The 21,759-nt window shown below is 35.3% G+C and overlaps 1 protein-coding gene across 2 annotated transcripts in view; it reads right to left on the bottom strand.

Moving 5' to 3' along the window:
• mol (dual oxidase maturation factor 1 mol) overlaps positions 1-21,759 on the bottom strand; it is a 94,223-nt gene that overhangs the window by 71,134 nt on the left and 1,330 nt on the right. For both annotated transcript variants that reach the window (XM_089086553.1, XM_089086544.1), the window contains exon 2: positions 7,592-7,649. In XM_089086553.1, coding sequence (XP_088942679.1) covers positions 7,592-7,649 — 58 coding nt within the window. The remainder of the gene's footprint in view (positions 1-7,591; positions 7,650-21,759) is intronic.

The raw sequence follows: 21,759 nt of genomic DNA, 5'->3' as shown, positions 1-21,759 counted from the left end.
GTTTCAGGAATACAAGTGCAGTCTGAATTTGGAAATGTAGGTATTTTACCTCATCTTCTACGTGATTATAGAAATATCTACCTGTTTCTTTCCAACTTTTTTTTTGTCTTTTCTTTTCGCCTTTTTTTCAACACTCTAAGAGTGTATGTCAGAGATATTAAAATATTAATCCCTCGCCCCCCAGCCATTGTTTTAAATTTCTCTGCTCTCCTCACAGATAGCTGAATATAATGTATTTTTTTTTATTGTCAAAGAAAGCACTCTTTTGCTTCTTTCTGAACTTTCTGGGGAGGGGGATGGAGGCAAGTATTTAGTTTAAAAAATGCTAGGAGGAATTTATTTTTGTGGGTAGGGTGAAAAATGAACATTTTTTTTTTCAACTTTATAAAATAATGGCTATTTCACATAGAAAATAAACCTTTTTTCTATAGATTAATGAAATAGCAGCGCCATCTTCATTGGGTCATTAAACATCAACATTTAACGGACCTGAATCAATTCTAGCACCACCAATGGAGCTTAGAGATGAACCTACACAAGTTCTAGACAATATGGAATGGCATAGGGGTTTTCTAAATGATTGTTTTGGGGACATGGCCAGCCTAGACGACTTAACTTGTGACTGACATGGTGGAGGACCCGGAATGGACATAGATTTATGTGAGAGCATTTAGGCGATGTTAGTAGTGCATCTGAACCGGGTCCTCATAAAGAAATTCCGTCACAGGAAAATACAGGCTGGCTTGATCAGCTATCCCCAAACACCTTGGAATAAATACTAACAGGCTTAGAGGACTTCATGCCATCTCCATCCATTGCAATTAAACAGACAGGGGGTGGTGCTATTGACAATTCTATGTCACCCCCCACCATTCGGGTTAATGATACAGCCAGTAGTAGCAGTAGTAGAAACGATACAGCAACAACACAAGTATCCCCTCTTCCAGATTTTTTTTTTCCAACTCGGCCTTGCACCACACAAAGGTCTACAGCGCCAAATTCGGTGACCCCTTTAACTCTCTAGTACCGGGGAATATAATAACAGATCCCCAGGCAATTGCGAATTTATATACTAATAAGATTCGAGACATTCTTGAGCAACAGATGGGGGTGTGGGGGGGGGGGTCAGTTTAAAAGCATCAATAGCACTAACAATATTTTTTGAATGAAAATGCGGGCGAGCTGTATTCGAAATACTTGCACACAGAGATGTTGGCAATTCGCCCGCATTTATCAAATTATGAGGTTTTTCTAAATTGGGTTAATAGCATTCAAACTAAGTGGGAAAATTATAACGAGGGGGGTAGTGGGTCGATGGTTTTATTTATTGAAAGTTTAAACGTTAATATTTGTAGATTTAAAAAGGATTTTATTGTAAGAGGTGGTGGGGCTGGGGAGAGCGCTATAGTTTAAAAATATCATTCAGATTTAGAGGGGTGTAAGGGGATACAACGAATCTGTTTCGATACGAGACTACAGCGTTTCAAGTATGCATTTTTAATTGGCACCTACAGACCTCTTCAAATAGATGTATCTAAGAAAAAGTTGGATGAAATGCCAGTTAATGGTAGGGTGGGTTCAAAGTTCCCCATAGTAGATTTTAATTGTTTAAATGGTCAATTTCCCGTGACACTAAAAGGAATAGATATTTTCGAGCGGGCTAATGCACATATAAAGATTGGTGTCACGGTGTTACAGTATGAAACAGAATTTAAGGAGGGTCAGCGTTTTGATAAGAAGGGCGTATTATTTCCAGTGAGGGCTCCTTCAATTGAATCAGTGGAAAATTGGGTGTGGCTTTTATACATACCACCCCTAGACCCCGGTTCAATTGGACATTTTAATCCAATTACCAATATTAGTAGGATTCTAAGTCAGGGTAAACATCGGGGGGCTGTGTGTTATTACTGTCCAACATGCCTCTCAAGATTTCGCTCTGATTTAAAGTCCAAGCATCACATGAAACACTGTAAACGTCATGCATACCAGGCTGTGGAGACGGTAAGCGGAAATAGAACGATCTTACGTTTTAAAAATTTCCAAAACACGCTCTTGAAGAGCAATAAGATCGCTTTAGACTGCAAAGCGAACCTGACAGACGTGTACAATTCGTCAAATTCAAATCATGTTAAAATACATGAAGTCATAGGGGTCTCTTACGCCCATGCGGAAAGGCATTCCAATAATACCACGCAAGTTCTGGAAGTAGTTGATATGTTGGGTGACCGCGAAGAATACATACACTCGGCAATGGTCATTGTTATAAAAACAGTGAATGGTGCAATTTCGCACCTTCCTTATACAAACTATCCTATTCTCCTATCACCAGATGACACATTGGCCATTAAAAATCGTAAAATATGTTGGATTTGCAAGGGGGAATTTGATGATGGTGTTGGGAATAGGGGGAGGAGGAAGGTGATCGACCACGATCATTTGTGGCAGGAAAATATATCGGGTGGGAGCAACTTTAGGGAGTATCACATCAGTCGTTCAATTTAAATGTTAGACAGCAACATTTCGTACCTGTTTTTATACACAATTCCAATTACGACTTAAAGTTTGTTTTACCAGCGTTGGCCCGCATTGCCAAGGGTGGAGTTGTAGATGACGCATGGATAGATGGTTCTTTTTCATATAATATCATACCCAAATCATCGGAGAAGCTACTGCTGCTAGAACTCATGTGGAAAACAGTTGACAAGGGTAACATGTGCCTGAATAAAATCCGTTTTTTAGACTCTTTCAGCTTCTTCCCCAAATCTTTAAGTCAATTGATTAAGGTGCAGAAAAGTGACAATTTTGATAGCTTCCCCCTACTAAAACAGCGCGTCCCCGATGATGAAATGTATGATTTAATAACGTGTAAGGGTATATATCCATATGATTATTACAACTCTGGCTCGAGGCTAGATGAGGCTCCCAAACACATCTAATCAAAATTTTGAGATAACCATCTTGTTCAGCGTAGTTGAAAGGTCCAGAAATTATGTCTCTGAGGATTACAACCTCCTCCCCAAGTGTTGTAAGTTACGCCCAGGGGGCACACAAGGTTTTTATAGAAAGGATGGTTGTATAAGCTTCGGAGTGGGCGTATTGGATTGGTAACCAGAAGTTATAGTGCCCTTTTTAACAGTCAAGGCGATTGGCAGATACCCCTCTCCACACACACAGCCACTTCGTCTTTTCCCGAAATGCATATGATAGAAATTTTAAGATGGTCATTTGTTGTCGTAAAAACTCCGAAAAGGACTCATTCGATTGGAAATTGAAAGGGCTAGTGCTCCCTTTCACAGTCGAAAGTGATTGGAGGTCAACCAGCCCCCTACCCATAATTTCTACAAACCCTTCCAATCAAAATTTCAAGATAGCTATTTGTTTGACGTAGTTTAAAGGTCCGGAAATTATGTCTTTGAGGATTTTAACCCCTCACAGCCCTCAAGGCAAGGGTTGTGAGTTATAACCCGAGGCCATAAAAGATTTTTATGGTAAGGGTGGTCGTATAAACTCAAAAGAAGCGAATATGAACATGAGTAGGGCTGATAACCCCCATGCCTTCTCAAGACCAGAACATTATTTGCGCTTTACTGAAAAGAGAAAAAAAACAGAAAAAAACAAATGAACGTGGATTGTCAGTTTAATATACATATACTGATAGCTATTCCTCAAAGTCTTGATATTTTTGTATTTAATAAAGTAAAAAAATGAAAACATTTAAAGCGTATTTTATTTTCAGTAAAGCGCAAATTATGTTCTGGTCTTGAGAAGGCAAGGGGGTATTCAGCCCTATTAGCGTTAATTTTTGCTCGTTTTGAGGTTGACTCGGCTATTTATTGTAATGTTTGTTCGTTTTGAGTTTCATTTATTTATTGATAGTGATTTCTGATAGTTTTACGCTTGGAAGATTATTCGACTTTATTTCTGCTCTTTTTGGCTTAATGGAGCTCTTTACTTTTCTTCGAAAAACTTGTTTTGTGGAATTTTTTTTCAATTAATCACTTGAAAACACTCAATTACTCTTGGGGAATTTCTATTGAAGTCATGTGATGTATCTTCCTCATGTTTCCTGAGGGATCCCACAACGAAATTCTGCAAGACTATGGAGAGATGATGCAGATATCCTCAGTTTGATATAAGTATTTGTTTCATTGCAATTTATTTTGTTCAATTCACTTAGTCACTTGCCTTTTTCATCAACCAATGTAGGCGTGGTTCAAATTCATAAGGTCCAATTCTACGCTTTTCAAAACGGACCTGGAAAAATTCTCGAGCGAAGAGATCGCAGTACCCCCACCTACCTACATGCCTCATTATTACCTCAGTGGAGGAAGTATCAACATTTAGTCAACTAATGTACACATAAGGTTAAAAACCTACGGTACCTGGAAAAATTCTCGAGCGAAGAGGTCCCAGTACCCCCACCTATCTACGTGCCTCATTATAACCTCAGTGAAGGTAGTATTCAACACGAAGTCAACTGATGTATCTAACTAAATACAACCGTTGCTAATTATCATATTGTAACTGCTATAAATTGTAACACATAGATGGGATACTTGAGCATTAGTTTGAAACTTAAAAGGAATGGTTTTATTTCTAAACCATTTGATTAATTGAAATTAAGACAAAGAAAGAAATATTAAAAAAAACAAAAAACAACTGCTCTATGGCCAATAGAAAAAAATGTCACATAAAATAATCCAAAACGTAAAAAATGAAAAAAAAAATGTTCGTTTGATATTCTTATTTTTATTACAAATATAATAAAAATTTAAAGTTTAGAATAAAAATAAAAATATATTTTTTATATTTCTATTTTTACTGATCTTTTCATTAAACATATTTTCCATCTTTTTATTTGTATTGATCCTTTTATTAAGGATCTTTTTGATGTTTTATTTGTTTTCTTTTGATTTTATATTTTTCCCTTACTCTTTTAAATTGCTATCTTTTTCGTCTTTTTATTCTTTTTTATTTTAGATTTTTTCCCCATTCTCTTTTAAATTGCTATGTTTTAGATTATTTCTGTTTGAACTTATTTTTCTACAGTTTATACAGAGCAGGAAACGTGACCCACCAGTCTCATCCTCGTAGCACATCAGTGTCTCTATGTTGAACACGTAGTCCAACCAAATTGATGCCAGAATCACCAGTTTCAGAAACCGGAGCAGAGAGTCTCAAATTGAAACCATGAGTCTCGTTTAATTTAGATTCTTAGGGGGATAAAAAAATAGTTTTTTCCCCTGCCAGTTGGCAAATTTAAATCCAGGGAGCCCAATGACGGTTAAGCACAAACCCCTATGCAAACAAACTCTCAGCATGATAGTCTAGAGGTAATTTCAGTATGAGCGTAAACAATCTTTTATTTGCAGATCTCAGTATAGAGAGCAAACATTTAGTGGAATACAAGGCGTCGTATCTTTCTTTAACTTATAAATGGTGAAAACGTAATCGTTTTTAAGTGTAAGCACAGAAAAACAATATTGATACCTCAAATGTCCTCAGTTTTGTTCAAGTCTCGTAACGCCCGCCTCTTATCGTAAGCTTCTCCAACCGAGCTAAGCCTACTAAATCAACCTGAAATTTTATAAGACGCCGGGAAATGACAGGGGTCTTTAACCTTACAGAGAGTTACAAATGTTATAGAGAATAGGTACAAAAGAATACCCCAACACCAAATCCAAAACATCTAGCTACCCAACCGCAAACTCAAGGATGAACCAAAATAGGCCTGGGTGCGGCACATCCATTCAATTAAGTTCAAACACTTTATTACGATTCAGCATGGCTCATGGACATGATTTTGAATAGAAAGAGGCTAGGCAACTCCAGGATGATACGGGCTAAATTAATTCACAATCACGTTAAATTAATTACTAAATATATACAATTAGAATTATAAACCTTTAAAACCTTAATAAGTCAAATTTATTGCTTAATTCTATGGGTGGGGTTCTGAAGATACAGTGGTGGATCAATAACCGGAGCACTCGCACGAGTTGCAGAAGACAAGGGTGGTAAATTTTAAGGGGTTTTCACTGAAATTTGTCAATGATATTTATTTTAATTTGAAAATATCAAATAAAAGCAAATGCGATAGGTAGAAGTAGTGATGGAGCGACTTTTAGAATCTGTAGAATTGGAGATTTTCCTAGAATCGACATTAAACTCAATAAAATTGTCACCATTCTCAAGCCAATTTAGCCCCCAATAGTTTGTTTTAAAGATAATAAATAATTTACTTAAGTTTTCATTTATTATGCGAACATACCCAGTACTTGACTTTCGCTCTTCAAAAATAAGCTCACCCCTGCCTAAATTTTGTATAGTCTTTTGTGGTCTTTCTAGGTCATTAAACTTTCTATAGACTTCATTGACTTTCTGCTGATCTTTCTATGTCACTTAAAATACAATAGCAAATGGGTTATTTATGGAAGCATTTAAACCTGATTTATTATTTGAACCTACGAGTTTTTTTTTAATAATGCAATACCTTTCGCATAGTTTGCAAAGTTCAACTAATAATGATCTGCTACGAACAGAGAAGGGATCCGTTGAATTCTTTTTTTGTTAATTGTTTTGGATCCATTTGTACAGAAACGAGTACATAACAAGCAAATACAAAAATATATCCATTTCAGAAAGGAGAGGGACTCATTCCCCCCCCCTTTAAATCAGTAACCAAATGAAAAATAGAGATAAAAATTGGAAGTCTGGGGGAAAACCTTGACCATTTATGATATTTTCTTCTTCCATTATAGCAAAAAAGATTTAACAACAATAATGTTCCTTTTCTCAAGTCATGGAATGGAGGGAAAGGCGGAACCCTCAAGCTCCTTTGGATTCATTACTGGTAGGAGGGGGAGACATACATTTTGCATGTTCCAGTTCCAAAGCGATTTACACGCACATGAAAAACGAAACTTTTATCCGTTTTGCTATCACAGCCTAAAACAAATAAAAAAAATTAGTCACGTTTTTTGGACGACAATTGTTGCCGATTTGTTTTTGTTTAAAAAAAATCATGCTTTCAGAAATCTCCCGGTGTAAAATGGCTAAAACCAAATATTAATTACAATTGAAAGGCAATCAAGTCTGCAGCTTTATTGTGTCAATAATTTAAGACGAATTGAATTCTTTCTTCTTTTTTTTTCTTTTTTTTTACAGAATATCAAACTCTTGAAATCGTTCTGTTATAATTCCCCCTTTTTCTGTTAGAGCGACATAAGATAGATGAGCTTTAAAGGTGACATAAAACTTTTAGCAATCAAAATTCTACCAGTCAACATTTTGTATTTAGAGAAGCGCGAAACGTTTTTGAAGCTAGTTCGATTTTCCTCTGATAGTACTTTTTCCAGATGAATCAACAAGTTTCAATCGAGCAGTTGTCAATCCTGTTGATAGGACTGCCACCTATAAACAGGTTTTAACATGTGTTTAGAAAGCCTGATAAAATCGATTTGAAAAAAAGAGTAAAAGTTAAATGCTAATTGGAACAATTAGCATTTAGAGTAAAAAGAAGGAAATAAAATTTACTCATATTGATTGTCTTAGAAATAAGCGAAAGCGAATAAATTAACTTTATACTCACGCAAAAGGACGGCTCCGGTAAAGAGGCTCAATGAAACACTTGTGAATGTAGTAAACCTCTACAAAGAAAACAATAATTATGTTTTTTTGCAAAAAAATTTGCAAATATTACCAGTTGCAAATTGTAAGTTGCAAAATATTACCACCAAAGGAGCTAAATAGCTAGAGGGATGGTTGGGGAGTCTTCTAAGTTCTGTAATCAAACGAGAAAGGTGTCAAAGTTTTATGAACTTCATGGGAAAAAGTGGAAAAAATACAGGGTCAGGTACGAAAAATGTGAGAAACACTTAAATAAGATGGGCGTACAATCGAAGTTTTTCGACATCATGATGGGGAGGTCTTGACTATAACCATGACAGTTATCGTCATAACCCCTACTCTCAATACTATAGCTATAGTCATGGTATGATATTAGAGTAGCGAACCAGTAATCAAATCTTGTTACTCAGTCTAGTCGGTTAATTATTTTACACAGTTTATACAGAGTAGCAAACGTTGTTCACCAGTCTCATCCTCGTAACACAACAGTGTCTCTAATTTGAACACCTAGTCCAAACAAATTGATGCCAGAATCATCAGTTTCAGAAACCGGACCAGAGAGTCTCAAATTCGAACCGCAAGTCTCATTGAATTTAGATTCTTTGGGGAAAAATAAACATATTTTGGTACTTTGGTTTAAATAGACTCAAATTGTGGCTTTTGTAAGCATACTAATTTTGGCCATAGGTTTAGCTATTTGGAAGTTGAAGAGCTCTGAATAGGTAGGTATCGACATATATAAGCAGAAAATTGAATAACTAAAAATAACAAATAGATTTATTCGGCTGACCAAATAATCAATCTTTGGCAAAATCTTTGTTAATATTCAAAAAGAAAATACTTGATCCACTGTAATGAGACCAAGAGATTTTCAGCAATTAGTATTAAATAATAATTTCATTTACAGCCCCAAAAAATTTCATTTACAAAGCTCAACTACACTCTTTGGAATATTAAAGAAAGCTCATGATTACTTTAGAGTTTCTATTTCTGGTAGTGTGAGAGAAAAGATAGAAGAACTATGTTTATTTACCCGAAAAAATAAAAACTTCATGTGAGTTACGGTTCCAATTTGAGACTCACCAGTCCAGTTTTCGAAAATGGTGGCTCCAGCGTAATTTTGTGGGGACTCATGGTCCAAAATAGTGAAACTAATATATTCCATTATATTTGACCATGAGACTGGTCGAACACCTACTCCACCCTGTCATAGGCTTCAAACTTTAGAGCTCTAACCATCCACTTGTAAATCCAGTCAAATAAGTTCTGTATTTTTTTTTTTGAACAAGTATAATTTATTTTGTCATTATTTATCTATTTTTCCTTCAGATTGGACTATAAGAGGATAATTTTTTAGTAAAAAACACAACTAATAAAATTTACGTTTCCATTCTGTCTGATTTTTAAAATTCGTTTGGTCCATAACTCAAAATGTTGTTAATATAATATGTATCACGTTGGATATCTCTTCATATGTTTTTCTTCTGTTAGAAGACCGGTTTTTGCTAAATTGGATAGCTCTCACTTTAGAGGGGATGGGCGAAACTTCCATGAGCTGATTTACACCACAAATTACAGTCCGGGAGGGTGTTTTCGATTTACTACCTAGACATATCCCTACTTAAAGGTCTTAAGAGATTCAACGAAGACATGTCTAAACGTTGAAAAATACAAATTTTGTCTTGGCGTCTGTTTGTTTTTTGGTTTGGATGGAAAGGCGGCCCCAAAGTTTGAATTAGTTTTAAATCCAGCTTTTTCAAATTTAGGAAGTATTTTCCTAGTTTACTTTATGCCTTAAAAGAGAAAAAATAGTAGATTTACGAGTTTAAAAATACTTTCCTCGGCCCTAATCTGGGCAGTAGCTTCATTAATTAAATCACAAACGTTTTCTAAGTTCGTGAAAAAACTCTTTTTACTGCCTTAGTTTCGGCTGCTTGATTTTCTTTATTTAAGCAACGATTAAACAAATAATTTCTTGAGGAATAATTATTTTGAGGTATATCCCCTTCTTACCACATACTTGTTTTAATTTTACATGTCAGTTTACTTTATTTTTTTCTTCTGTTTTCTTTTATTTCTATCTCCTCTCTTTACCACCCGTCTTTCTATCTTATGATTTCCATTTTCAAGCTTGAACTTTTTTCTTATTTTCATTTTCACGTTTTACCTCTACTTTTTAATTTCTTTATCTCTCTAAATTTTGTTATGATTCATTAAGTGTACATATCCATATAAATCGATTTTTTACAAACTCATAGACAAAGAATAATTCTGATAATAAATAAAATAGTTTTATCAGTGCTTTTTTACGATCTCTCTTTCTCAGTCTATATTTCTTTCTTTCTTTTGTCAAGTACTAACCATTTTTTATTAGTTTATTTTCTATTTTCCCCTTCTCTTTTGATTTCTGTTCTTCTATTCTCTTTCTCTCTCTGATTTTTACGATGACATAAAAGTGAGCATATTTATCAAACAGTTCGTAGTAACGAACTGTAAGTAAGGAGTGACCCGGCTCAATAGTAACCGAAACTCTAAAAAACGGAATTTTGATACCAATAGATATATCAAAAGAATTGGCTTTTTATGCTGATTTCAAATATATAAATTTTATCAAGTTTAGTCTTACCCACGAAAGGTCGAGCCTGAGAAAATTTCCCTGATTCAAAAAAAAGGGGGAAACAGCCCCAAAAAAGTCAAGTGACCTCAATGAAAACCACACCATCAAATTCAGCGTATCAGAGAACCCCACTCCAGGTTTCAAGCTCCAATCTGCAAAAATGTGGAATTTTGTATTTTTTGCCAGAAGAAAAATCACGGATGCGTTTTATTTATTTTTTTTTTTTTCCAAAGACATAATTATTGTCCGATCAAAATTTTGAGATAGCCAGTTTTTTTATCATAGTTGAAAGGCCCAATAACTATGTCTTTGGGTATAAAATGACCCCCCCCCCCCACTGCCCCAGGGGAATGGTCTTAGGTTATAAAACTTGCCCATTGTTTGCGCATAGTATTTGTTATTGCTATATAGGCATACGTTTTCGGGTTGGGGGGGGGGGAGGGTTGGAACAAATTTTCTTCTGGGAGTTTTTCCATGGGAAGGGAAGTTTCCAGGGAGTTAATTTGTCAGGGGAAATTATACACTGGGGGAATTTGCCAGTTCTTATACAAAATACTTTTTATGTCTTGCTTTCTCTTTTCCGTCTCAATTTTGCGCGCGGAGTGGTTAAATTGTCCGGGGTAAATTTTCACCGGGATTGAATTGTCTAGAGGATATTTCTCCGTGGAGGTGGGGCTAGATTTCCTGGTATTATTTAAAAAACGATCAGAAATTAAATAAAGAAACAGGTTTTTTTTCAACTGAAAGTAAGGAACAACACTAAAACTTAAAACAAAGATAAACTATTATGCTTATCAGGGGGGTCCCCCTCCTCGGTACCTCAGTCTTTATGCTAAAGTTCGAATTTTGTCCCATTTTTTTTTATAATGACTCCTAAAATACAAAGGCCGTTTAATTAGAACAATAAGATGCTTTTTTAAAAGTACTAAAAAACTTTAGCGTAATGAGCGAGGTATTGAGGAGGGGGCAACCCACTTTATATACGTAATAATTTCTGTTCGTTCTGAGTTTTAATGTTGCTCCTTACTTTCAGTTGAAAAAACTTTTTTTTTTATTTAATCTAAACAAGCATCTACTATACGTGTTTCGTGTGTAAATGACCCATGACCACGACAAATTCCAGAGAAATCTGTGCAGATCATGGCACCAATTTTGTTGGGGCTTTCTTCTGCAAATAAATGAATTGTTAAAAAAATTATCTATGTCTTTGTAATAAAAGATAGATGGTGCTATCTGACAGGGTCAAGGGTGGCTACTTTAACCATCATTAAGCAAACCGCTCACAAGCTCATAGACAAAGAATAATTATGATAATAAGAAAAACAGTTTCATTAATGCTCTTCTTTTTGTTTATAGTTTCATGTCACCTTTGGGCAAAGAACAACCATCATCAAATTTTATATTTGGTTTTTAGACAATATGTTACTACGGGGCAAATTTCAAGGAGCTTGCGTTAAGGACACAATGATTAGGCATGTGATAATTTTAGATGTGCGGTATTTCGTAGTCAATTTCACTATGCCTTTACACCTTTTACTAACTAATTGCTGAATTACAATGTTTTTTGTTTTTTTTACCTTTTAGCTACTCAAAATCGAAAGATATTAACTCCCTATTGTCACTAACAATAATTATTAATATAATTTATATTATAATGATTTTGTATAAATATGTTTTACATTATATTATATAGTTAGTTATCTATATTATAATAGTTATTAATTATTATAGTAATGATGAACCGGTACTTGTGCATTATAACTAAACCAGCGCTATATATGAAAGAAGTCAAGTTTGGTTAATGCTAATGAAATGAAATGAAATAAAATAGGAATATATAATAGTTTAGAAACAAATTTGGGCGGTATATTTACACATTAGGGTTGGGAGGTAAAGCATAGCATATATTAAATACGTAACCTAACCTAACCTAGCTACCTTCCCCCACCTAAACCCCAAAAAACAATCGTTTAAATATTGTAAACTGAATGAGAAACCACGCTTTGCCATCAATTTATATAGCGAATACCCGTTTGTCTGCATTCGTGTCTGGTTTCCTTCTACAGTCTATAGCGCTGGTTCACCTACATTATTGCTTAGATAAGCACCAGCTTTTGAGAAGAATGGGTCCATGCCTCTAATTTTTCAACTTCCATGGGGTGTCACTCAGGCCTGGCTCTTAGGGAGAGAGACAATTTGCCTCAAGTCTCCCTTGAAGGAACATATTCAGACCAAGCGTTAGAGATGGATGCCAAATGGTTAGAGTCCCCTCTCTTACTGCTGAGAAATGTTGGGAGTAAAAACAAAATACATTTTTATTCTTGCCACCATTGAGTGGAAGGGCTGGGGATGTTCCTAAAAAAACAATAAGGGGAAAAGTCTGAAAATTTAAACTGACTTTTTGCTCAGCTGAATATATTCGCATAATGTCACCAAATGCATTGGTTAACGGCCATTCCAACGTATCCCAGCATCAAATAATTTGAAATTCCAGTTTTTACCCTTATTTCATTGGATTTGTAGCAAAAAACCAGAAAACTGAACATTTACACCTAACTATAAACACATGAAATATTCCAGCGTGTATCAAAACTACAGTTTTGAATTTAAAGATATGAAAAATGGCCGAAGACTTGATTTTATCAGTTATACCTTTTTGATATAAATTTAAAGAAAACCAAATATACTGATCAAACAGTTCGTGTGGGAGGGGGTTATTTGCCCTCCAATCACTTTCGACTATTAAAAAGAACACTAGCCCTTTCAATTTCCAATCGAAATGAGCTCTTTTCGAAGTTTCTACGACAACAAATGGCCATCTCAGAACTTGTATCAGATACCCTCTGATCACTCTGAATCCTGAAAAGGGTACTAGAACATCTGATTTCCAATCCAATGAGCCGATTCCGAAGTTTCTACGACCACCCATCTATGCGCCCCCAGGGCATAACTTACAACCCTTGCCTTGAGGGCTGTGAGGTGTTGTCATCCTCAAAGGCATAATTTCCGGAGCTTTTAACTACGCTGAACAAAATGGCTATCTCAAAATTTTAATTGGATGTGTTTGGGAAAATGGCGGGCGTAAGAGCCCTCTAATCACTTTCGACTATCAAAAGGGACACTAGCCACTTCAATTTCCAATCTAATAGGCCCTTTTAGAAGTTTCTACGACAACAAATAGTCATCTCAAAATTTGTACGAGATGCATTTCTGTAAAATTCTAGGTGTGGGGGGGGGGGTATCCACCATCCGATCACTCTGAATCTTAAAGAGACCACTAGAACTTTTGACTACAAATCCAATGAGTTCCCTCCGAAGTTTATACGGTCCCACTTTCTGCATAAACCTAAAATTCCCCCAGGGCATAACTTACAGCCCTTGCCCTGAGGACTGTGGGGAGGCCTGTCATCCTCAAAGACATAATTTCCGGATCTTTCAGCTATGTTGAACAAAATGGCTATATCAAAATTTTGTTTGAATGTGTTTGGGGACATGGTGGGAGCGGCAGGGGGGTTAGTTGCGCTTTAATCACTTTCGACCATTAAAAAGGACTATCTCTTTCGAATTCCAATCGAATAAGCCCTTTTTGAAGTTTCTACTACAACTCCTACGATACGAAGTTCCCTGGTCTAAAAAAAAAAAATAAACAAATAAATAATACATTGTGTCTACATCGCTCTTTACTTAGGCAGTGCTATTGCACTGCCTATGACACCTTCTATGCCCCCAGGGCGAAAATAACGACCCTTGCCCTGAAGGGTCTGGAGGGGGGTGTCATCCTTAAAGACATAATTTCCGGAGCTTTCAATTATGTAGAACAAAATAGCTATCTCAAAATTTTGATTGGTTGTGTTTGGGGGAATGGTGGGGGTGGGAGGGGGTTATTTGCCCTCTAATCACTTTGGACTATTAAAAATCCAGTAGCCTTTTCACTTTCCAATCGAATGAGCCTTTTTCGAAGTTTCTAGGACAACAAATAGCCATCTCAAAATTTCTATCAGGTGCCCCTGAGGGCTCTAGGGGGGGGGGGGGTGTTTTCCTCAAAGATATAATTTTCGGACGTTTCATTTACGTTGAAAAAAATGGCTATCTCAAAATTTTGATTGGCTGTGTTTGGGAATTGTGGGCATGGGAGGGGGTTTAGTTGCCCTCACTTAGTTGTCCAATCACTTTCGACTATTAAAAAGGGCACAAGCCCTTCCAATTTCCAATCAACTGAGTCCTTTTTTAAGTTTCTTTGACAACCCCTTCGATACGAGGTGCCCTGGTAAAAAAAATAATAAAATAATACATTGTGCCCACATCGGTCTTTACTTAGGCAGCGCTATTGCGCTACCTTCTATCATTATGCTCTTGACGTTTTAACTTATTTTTTCAATAAGACGCTTTATTTTTTATTCTATTTTGCTCTAATTCGATAGTGAAATGAAGATTAAAGCAACAAGTAATTATAAGTAAAGTAAAGTGTAAAGCAAGTAAAGTGTAACCATGATTTAAAAAAGATAACATATTATTTTGTACTAGTTAGGGCAGGCCAACCTCAATCAACCTCTATACTTTTCAGTAAAGCTTGATTAGTACTTTAGTGAAAGAATCCCTTTCAAAGTTTTCTAGCTAAAAATATGTTATTTACGGCAAATACCAATCAATTTGCCATCAAATCTTGAAAATCTAAAAAGAAATAGTGTTTAACCCTTGTTTGTGTTTCTTTGTATTTGTTCTTCAGGATCAGGAAAAAATGACAATGATATATAACTGCTGTGCCTCTAGGTGTTTTCAAAGTGAAAAAAAAATGTTTGAAATTCAACAGAAATTGCTGTAACATTTATCTACAAAACAATTGGAATTTAAAACCTGTGAAATTCCAAGAAAATGAAGACTCAAGACATACTCAGAATCGAATCTTTAACTTGTTGGAGGATAAACTAGTCAGGTTTCCTTTTAAACTAGTGAATTTCCAAGTCTTTGGAAAGCAATGATGTTCGATTACTAGAGTTTATTTCCCAGTTTGTCCAAAAATAAGCAAGATGAACCTGTTTGAGGTTGTTGAATTTTCTAATCCCAATTTAGAATCCTTGATATGTTTTCGTTCCGTTTCCTCACCAGCTCTGTTTAATCAATCAAACCCACTGTTAAGTTTACAGTTCTTCCGCTATGGTTTCTCTGGCCAGCGTTGTTTAATTCCCAAGGTCCACAGTCTTATTTCTGGTCTTATTCCAATTTTTAAACATCAATAATTACCAGATAATTAGCTATTGATTTTGCAAACAAACTGCAACAACGGCTGCTGAGGCATTTTTTTTCTTAGGGTAACTGCAGAAACCTTAGTCAGGTTGATTAACGCTCTAAAAGTTTAATCTAGAATAATCGACAGAAAACATTGTTTTGCACTTTCTCCTAAGCTATCTTGCTTCATGCAATTTATTCTTAATTGGAATTTTGCATAATACCATGAATGAGCTCTTTCTTGCTCTTTTAGGACCAAGGGTTCGATACAATTACCCCTGTCAAGTCATTCCTATGAAAAATTATTTTTTCAAAATTAAGACTCTAAACAAATTTTCCAGACGTCGCGACCCCTCGATCATTTTTTCAGGGCCTGGAATCGTTAGTTTGGCAAAATTATCGAGCCGTTTTCAAGGAAAAATATATATTGCTCTTTTAAAGAGAGAAGTACCAGGAAACCGAGTTTTGCACGGTTCCTGGTGCTCGGCACGTGACAGGTTTTTATATATGTGATTCTCGCGGTAGCTTGTCTTCTAACCGCATATTAATATCAACTTCTTTTCCATATTTTCCCCCAGTTACTAGTTTTGCTTTGATTGCGTTGCAACATAAACCGGTAACAACCAGGCGTATTCCACTGCACATATCCAGTGCAAAATCTAAATTACGCGTTAAAAAAATTATCGTGTCATTCTTTAGTTTTAAGCCATGGGGTGACAAATCAACAATTTCAAACGAATTAAGAGATTTAAGTAATTCTTCCTTCCTGTTTATCCTTCACAGAATCCTAACTTCATAGGATTTGTATTCTCTTGCAAGGTGATTGATAAACTTAGCATTAATTTTAATTACTTCTTTTTGAGCAGCACTATAATAACGCGTTCCTTCATTCCATTACAATTTTTATTACTTTGAAAATACTTGTTCGATTGATGTTTTTCGTTGTTGTATGTCTTCTCAATGTAGATTTTGTTGTGCACAATTTCTTCTGCGATTCATTATAATTCTTGATGCCGCTTGTCTTCTAACTGCTGATTTCGTTGTGCATAATCTTCGCTTGTGAATCATTGTGATGCTCGTTGTCGCATGTCCTCCACTCGTAAATTTGTTGTACATTATTTCCGCATGTGATTTGTTGTGATTTTCATAACTTTGGTTACTGTGGGCCGTGGTTCACTCCTTACTAGCTTACAACTGTCACCGCAACCCTGATATCAGCTATAGTTTTCTTCTTCTTCTGCCTCAATTTGCAAAATTTTACAGATGTACCTAAAAGGTAATCGAACATCCGAATGACAAACTAGATTTTAGTGAAGCATTGTAGAAAAACAAACTTCTCAATTAGCCCAGACTTTTGCATATAAGCAAGAACGCTAGTCCAAAGATGGCAATAAAAAAAGCTAATAAAAACCTTCATTTAATTTACAAATTGCTACCAAATAACGCGTGTCAGCTAATGCCACAGCACAGCGTGCAACAATAACATATCAACCCATTTAAAAGCCCATCACGTTACCTACAGTTAGATTTAATGACACTTTATTCCAATAAAATATGTGGCAAATATCACTTGGACTTAAGACACAAGATTTTAGTCCAGGCAATAGTCTGAGTCAAGCCAGGCTATGTCCAAGCAAGATTCAAAGTCTGATGATTTTCCTTTAAACGCTGCAGTAGATTTTTTCGGATTTATGTACCAGCCACGACAAGTAACTGTAAGCAGGGCTAACCCACAACATATCAATACATCACATCTAGGCATATGCTGGGGGAGGGGGCAGGCCTATGGTTTTCCGATCTGCTGTTAAAGGGATTGTGCTTTGATTTTGTTTAAAAAAAATTTTTAAGGCCGTACAAAGTTATAACAAAAATCAGAAGATTAGAATTTAGTCACTTAACTTTGAGAGTTAATACTTAAAATTCAAACGAATATATAGAAATATATATAAACGGGTAACAATTTTGATTAAGATAGTGAATCAAATAAAACACTTCTATATGTTAGTTTTACATCTGGTAACCCTTATCAACTGAAAGGCACGCAATTTTCTTTTAGTAAAACAGCTAAAATATACAAGAAAATGAAAATGCCGAAAACTCCACAGATATACATGAAGAAAAAATATGCAGGGGCTTTCATAGCTGTTTGTCGAAAATGACGAGCACTCTTTTTCATGAAAGCACTTTGCAAAAAGCAATCCTGAGTGAGTCTATGTATTTTCATTTCTTCAGCTTGATTGCCATTTATATTCGAGGGGTATTCCTGTACAGTGTTGCAATTATTAAAAAAAAGTATTCATAAATTTGGCAAACAACCTAAAAGCTTTTCAGATACGGATTTTTTCGGTTATTTTTCTGTGCCTTTAGTTACTTTTGATCCATTTCTTTTCCCAGCCGTTGCAAAATTAGATCCAATAAGGTGTTGGCATTTAAGAATTATATCCAATAGAGTTCTATTGGAAAGTACACTAAGAGACTCAATTCCCTTATGGTACAAGTATACATTTTAAAATATTTTCTAAAGATGTACCAAAACACTGGCGGTAACAACTCAGAAGAGGGAACAACGGTAATAGAATAACTGAAAAAAAGAGGGAAGGCCCAATTTTACCCAAGGGAATTATGTAGTTTTGGCATTAAATTCTAGCTGTTAAAGAAGTACTTCTTAATATACGGCTGAATTTCTACACTGCTGACTCACTAACAGGATCGCTCAGCAACAATTTGGCCAGTAACTTTAAAAAATGTCCAGATTTAATATTATCCTTTTTTTCTTTATGTAGATTTTCTTTATCTTTATGTTGTTTTCTTGTGCGTTTTTGTTACTTATTCTTTATTTTTGTCTTTCAATTGATAAAGGCTTCTAATAAGAAATCCAATGTTTGACCTATATGATTTTATCCAATGTCTAAAACCTTAATATGTTGATATATAGTTTATTTATAAATCAATGGGCTAGCATATTATTCGCTTTTAGTATTATTAAAATGTTACAATATATGTTCACGAATGATCGTACAACCACGCTGAGAAGATATTTGTTCTTCTTAAAAATCTCCTTTTCAGCATATGACCCTGGATCGAAATTGTTACCTCCAGTTTAAGAACACCTTTTTTGTATCATCAGCAGGAAATTTTGGTAATATAATTAGTGATATATTTTTCTCGAGCAAGTGCCTTTCTACGGTGTTATAAAGGCCACTGACTTTCAAGCTTATTTGTGAGACATTGTTGATTAAAGCTTGAGCAACTTGCTTCCCCGGGAAATTAACGTGGAAACAAGGAAATGTTCCGAAACTCAGAAACTGTGGAATAAAATTGCGTTTCCATAGCATCGAACATCGCCCTCAGCAAAAGACTTTGCTCCCGCGCCTTAAGAATTTGGTTTGTGCGGGTTATGGTTAAATGTAGTCAACAAGGTTGTTAAATAGTATACCTACTTCTGACTATTAGAAAGTCAAAAACTCCATTAATAAGAAATATTGTGTCTAATTTAGAATCAATGTATTTCTAATAGTCGATTGAAGTAAAGCAAAAAGAATGTCATTTACATTTTCTTCATTAAAAATGAAGCAGATATAGCTTATTAGCATATTAGTGCCATCTATATTCAGGAGGTAACTTACAGCGTTCAGATTTCATTTTTATTTAGATCGCGCTAAACAACAATAATTTTTTTTTTTTTTTGAATTGCCATCTTGATTAGATTTCTGACTGTGTATTTCTAAGAGGCTTTCTTCTTCTTAACACCAACAGTTTTAAAGCCAAAAGTTCCTTATAAATTTCACAATAACATTTATTGGTATAAGTTGTTACTCCGGTCTTTCAGAGACCGATTGAACCAACTCCAATTTTCAAACAGTTAGTGGTAACGAACAGTGAGTAAGGAGCGATGCAGCTCAGTAGTAGCCAAAAGTCTTAAAAAAACGGAATTTTGATATCAATAGATACATCAAAAGACTCGGCTAATAATGTTGATTCCAAATATATAAGATTCGTTAAGTTTAGTGTTACGCATCAAAAGATACGAGCCTGAGAAAATTTGCCTGATTTTCAAAAAAGAGGGGGAACACTTCTTAAAAGTCAAGGAATCTTAATGAAAATGAAACCATCAGATTCAGCATATTCAAGAATCTTCTAGATGTAGACGTTTCAAGCTTCTATCTGCAAAAATGTGGAATTTTGTATTTTTTTTGCCAGAAGAAAGATCACGGATCCATGTCTGTTTGTTTACTTGTTTGTTTTTCCCAGGGGTGATTAAATCGAACCAATAGTCCAAAAATATCGAAAAAGGGCTGATTTGAATGAAAATTAAAAGTTATAGTGCCCTTTTTAAGTGACTAAAAAGATTGGAGGGCAACAGGCCCCCCTCCAAACCACCTTTATCCAAAATGTCATCTAATCAAAATTATGAGATACTCATTTTGTTCAGCATAGTTAAAAGGTACGATGACTATTTCTACAAGGGTAATATGACCCCCCACAGTCCCTGGAAACAGGCTTGTAAGTGATGAAGGTGTCCTAATGCGTACGTATAGTATTTCGTTTCCAAGGGAAATTTTACACTGGGGGAATTTGCCGAGATTTCTTATGAAAAGAAGAGAGGAAAGGAAATAATCAATGAAAAACAAAATCAAAAAGGTGAGAAAGTGAGGACTTTGTCAGCCAGTGGCAAAATATGAAGACGAAGAACAAACAAATATTTCGACAAGGACCTCCGCCAAGTCGTCTTCAGAACTGACAAATAAGATTTGCATGATTTTTAACACAATTTAAAAAAATATAGAACAGTATTAGTCCAATGTCCCCGTAAACTTGACCTAAATACAATCTAAGACCACACTGGCTACACATGACGTATCAAAACAAGAGAGGAAAGGAAATATAAAATTCTTTTTATTTGTCTTACTTTCTGTTTTTTGTGTTTTTAGTCCACCAAACGTATGTGAAGATGTGCTGGTTAACACAATTAAAATAACTGTATCACAATCACAATATATTATATTCAATCACAATCCCAATCACATTGCATTCATACACTCACAATCATAGCGTGATTGCTACTCATGGACGCCAAAATGTCTTCGTTTCTATTTATCGTATCAGAGAACCCTACTAAAAAGGTTTCAAGCTCCTATCTGTAAAAATCTGAAAATTTGTATTTTTTGCCAGAAGAAAGGTCACGGATGCCTATTTTTTTTTTTTTTTCAGGGGTGATCGTATCGAACCAATGGTCCTAGAATATTGCGGGAGGACTCATTCGAACGAAAATTAAAAGTTCTAGTGCCCTTTTTAAGTGACTAAAAAATGGAGGGCAACTGGGAATCGTTTGCCCGTTGATTTTGAATTGAAGTTATCAAGTATTTTGCAGTAGGTTGCATCAAGACATGGCTAATTTTAGACAGATAAAAGCCAAGACAGATAGTCCAAGTAACTGAGAGGCAAATGTTTAATTGGCTGGGGCAATGGCGGGTAAATGGCGGGAGTATGCAGACTCTCTTATTACCATAGCAACCTCCAACGCTCATTTTTTCCCCAAAGTCACCCGATAAAAAATTTTGAGATAGCCATTTTGTTCAGGATGGTAAAAAATTCAATAGCTATGTCTTTGAGATGACTTAATCCCTCACAGTCCCCGGGGGAAGGTCTGCAAGTTATGAACTTTGCCCAATGTTTCCATATAGTATTGGTTATTGGGAAGTATATAGAAGTTTTCATGGGGGATTTCGTCTGGTAGTTAAAGGGGTAGGGTGGGTCGGAGGTTACGTGGGAGGATCTTTCCATGGCGGAAGTTATCATTGGGGAAGAGACATTGCTATGAAGGGGGCACCGGATTTCCCAGCATTATTTAAAAAAAGATCAGAAATTAAATAATAAAAAAATAGTTCGCTCCCTAGTCATTATCTTGCTCTTTATGCTAAAGTTTTTTTTGTACTTTCATCAAAGCTAATTATTCTAATTAACGGCTTTTGTGATTAAGGGGTCATTCTTAAAGAATTTGAACAAAATTTGAACTTTATCATAAAGAGCGAGGTATTGACTAGGGGGCGAACCCCCTAATACACGTAATAAGAAAATACGAATATAGAAGTTTGTTACGTAAGTTAATTTATAAGTTACGTCAGAACAAAATTTCGAGAAAGTCATTTAGCAAAAAAAAGTAAAATTAACATGCAAATTTTGTTTTAATTATTCATGTACAGTGAGCCAAAATCAAAGCTGTATTAATTCAAAAACATTTAGAAATTAAATAAAAAAAAATAAGTTTTTTAACTGAAAGCAAGGAG

The sequence above is a fragment of the Artemia sp. Qi Xiang Cuo genome, chromosome 1 (genome assembly GCF_049724085.1).
Source record: "Artemia sp. Qi Xiang Cuo chromosome 1, ASM4972408v1, whole genome shotgun sequence".
Taxonomy (NCBI): Eukaryota; Metazoa; Arthropoda; class Branchiopoda; order Anostraca; family Artemiidae; genus Artemia; species Artemia sp. Qi Xiang Cuo.
This window is presented reverse-complemented; position numbering and strand designations above follow the sequence as displayed.